Source organism: Parasteatoda tepidariorum, chromosome 2, assembly GCF_043381705.1.
Source record: "Parasteatoda tepidariorum isolate YZ-2023 chromosome 2, CAS_Ptep_4.0, whole genome shotgun sequence".
In the NCBI taxonomy this organism is placed as follows: Eukaryota; Metazoa; Arthropoda; class Arachnida; order Araneae; family Theridiidae; genus Parasteatoda; species Parasteatoda tepidariorum.
In genome coordinates, this window is record NC_092205.1 from 532895 (window position 1) to 535894 (window position 3000).

General features: G+C 33.1%; 1 protein-coding gene across 1 annotated transcript in view; it reads right to left on the reverse strand.

The window, feature by feature from the left end:
* Nucleotides 1–1503: 1503 nt before the first annotated feature.
* The window catches only part of LOC122271221 (uncharacterized), a 2824-nt gene continuing 1327 nt past the window's right edge, over nt 1504–3000 (reverse strand). The window contains exon 2 of the mRNA XM_043051759.2: nt 1504–1623. Coding sequence (XP_042907693.2) covers nt 1504–1623 — 120 coding nt within the window. The remainder of the gene's footprint in view (nt 1624–3000) is intronic.

The window sequence follows — 3000 nt, forward strand, 5'->3', positions numbered from 1 at the left end:
ATTTTGATGGAGAATTCTTCCGAAGACATTAGTTGCTTAACGCAAGTTAAAAATGGAAAAAATATCTTTGGCAAGTATGTTGTTGTTGTTGTTTCTAATCCCCAAGAGGTCCATCCCAATTAAACCAAATCCACCAGTCCAAAAATGTCCAGAAAGTCTAAAAACAGATGAGGTTTTGAAAAAACCTCGTCGATCTTAAAATCGATACAGTTAAGAATATGCTCGGGCGAAGCCTGCGCAGTTCAACATTTAGTGCAAATTCCAAAAGTCTTTCGCCCCTGCACAAACGAGAGACACCTCAAGTGACCACTGGCAAAGCCAGAGAAACAAGTCTGCTATCTTCTAGGTTCCTCAAAAAGCAAGGCACCTCCAGGACGTTTTCTGAAATACCAACTATGCAGAGGAGGAACCCTCCAAAAGTCCATAAACATTTTTTACACTCTGCAAGGACCTCATTGAACGTGGAAGGCATATATGGCTGTAAAGGTCCCAAAGAAGCATCTTTATCCAGTGAGTCCGCCATCTCGTTACCTTTGATTCCAACGTGTGATGGAATCCACTGGAAGTGTACCCCAAAGTCCGCTGAGATCCTGAAGCACAAAAATGTCGGCCTTCTAAGAGGTCATTTTGTTGGAAGAGCTGAAATTGTTGAATTGTGCTCAATCGTTAAGGGAAATATCTCAAGTTCATTTAGCTGTAATAAATTCTAAAGAAAAGCTCCCATTAAATTGAGCGAAATGAAAATTGACTCTAATATTGGAAATGAACAGAAGCGATAATTGCTTGGCACACTGTTGAATGAATATAGAGATTGTTTTGCTATGGACATTTCAAAGTTAGGAACTTAACAGAAATGGATATTAGAGAAGTTGAAAAGCCTATTTGTATGAGACCATATAAAACGAATGCCCATGAAAGAGCAGCTATTAAAGAAATTGAAGATGAATGGAAAGAACATGGAATAGTGTCCTAGACTATGCAAGATCTGCCATGCTAGGGATTAAGAAGGCTGGTGAGGTCCGACACTAGTGGTTGACTACAGACGTATCTTAACAAACTATAAGAGATAATTGCCTAAAATAGATGATTTATAGGAGAAATTACTAGATGATTTTACAACTTTAGACTTGGCGCACGGTTATCTACAAATAGTCTTAACCGAGGAAGCAAAGCTAAAAACAGCCTTTGTATCCCCAGATGAAACTGGACATTTCGAGAGGATGAGTTTTGGCTTAACTAACGCCCTAACAGAATTTAACTATTAAATTACCAAACTGGGAGTTTGGAAAGAAAGAAGTGCAGTATCTAGGATTTATTATAAATAAAAATGAATTAAGCCTGGATTAAGAAAAGTAGAAGCTATATCTTTCCTCAAATTAAAAATATACACCGTGTTCAAGATTTCTTGGTTTAACAATTTTTTTCAGAAGACTTATCGCAAACTATGCCATTAAAGCTGGATATTAAATGCAGCTGACGATGAAATTTCTAAATGGGAAAGAATCAAGAAGAGACGCTTGAAACCTTTAAACGTAAGTTAACGAATGGACCCAATTTGACTCCATAATCCTGAATGTCACACCGATGCATGTAGAGATGGTACAGCTGGTATGTTACTTCAGCCTGGAAATGGTAACAAACGGCACTTAGTTTACTGTGTGATTAAGAAAACTACTAAATGTCATTCAGATTAATCAGACTTATCAAACTAATAAATATTATTCCAGTAGGTTAGAGTTAATGTCAATTGTATGGACACTAGAACGACTGAAACATTTTTTGTTGGACACCAGTTTTACAGTAGTAACATACTACCAAGCTTTAATTTATATGAACGCTGAGAAATCAGATAATCCCCAAATAGAACGTCGATACGAAATGCACGTGAATGTATCAAGTTATGAATACGCTTATACTATCAATAAATGTTTGTTTTCGTTTCTAAAAAGGATTTATCAATGTTACAATAATTCAAAAGAAGCCAGCAAATGTAATCTATTTAAAGAAACTTTGTAAATCCCATCATATCTTGAAAAAAATTTCAACGATTGTTATTCATATGAAATAACCTTAGAGACTAAATTTAATTAACAGTTTATTGTTCGTGAGGATCACGAACAATAAACGTTTCAACATAAGCGATAAGTCTTAAATTTCCGAATAAAACGCCTACTCGTCTAAAGGAATGTGGGAATCCACTCAAAGAAAATATTTTTGACCAGAAAATATTTTGTCAGTAAACAATGATTACTTAAAATACCTTTATAAAAAAAATTTCATAACACAGTTGATATTTTAGTTTATCAGACTGAAACATTGCTCACTCATTCACGTAAGCTCCTTTACATTTATATAAATATCATTATAATACAAGTATAATATCATTTATATTAATAACATAATAAATATAAAATTAATTTTTCCCTCTGAAATTTACATGAGTTGTTCTATTTTAAATGAATTTTTGACTTATATGAAAATCTTTTGCTATTCTAATTCTAAAAATCTTTTACTTTTGCTAATTTCATGAAAAACGTATTGGAAGAGTGGCAAAGTTCAGAGTAGCACTACCGCCGAGTTGTTAGAAGTTCCCAAATAACAGTTTAACGAGATTTTTTTTAAATGTTGTTCCTTGAAAATTATTTTATTTAGAGAAATTAATGCTTATTTCTTTGATTTTTTGTTTTATAATTTAAATCGATAACTGTTTCAAATATTTTAAATTAAAATATTAAAATTATTCAAATTCTTACGTCGCTTCTTTCTCTTTTTCTCATGCATATACAGAAAATACTTAAATTGCATGAACCAAGGATCCCTAAATAAATATGTTGGTTCCTATTAAGGAGTACTGAAAATCATTTTAGATGGAATTTCTTCATATATATATATATATATATATATATATATAACCGCTGTTGAACAGCAGACCCAATTTTAGGGTCTACGACTTCTAATGTTCAACTCCGCAGCCTTGTAATTTTGAACCCAACCCAGGAG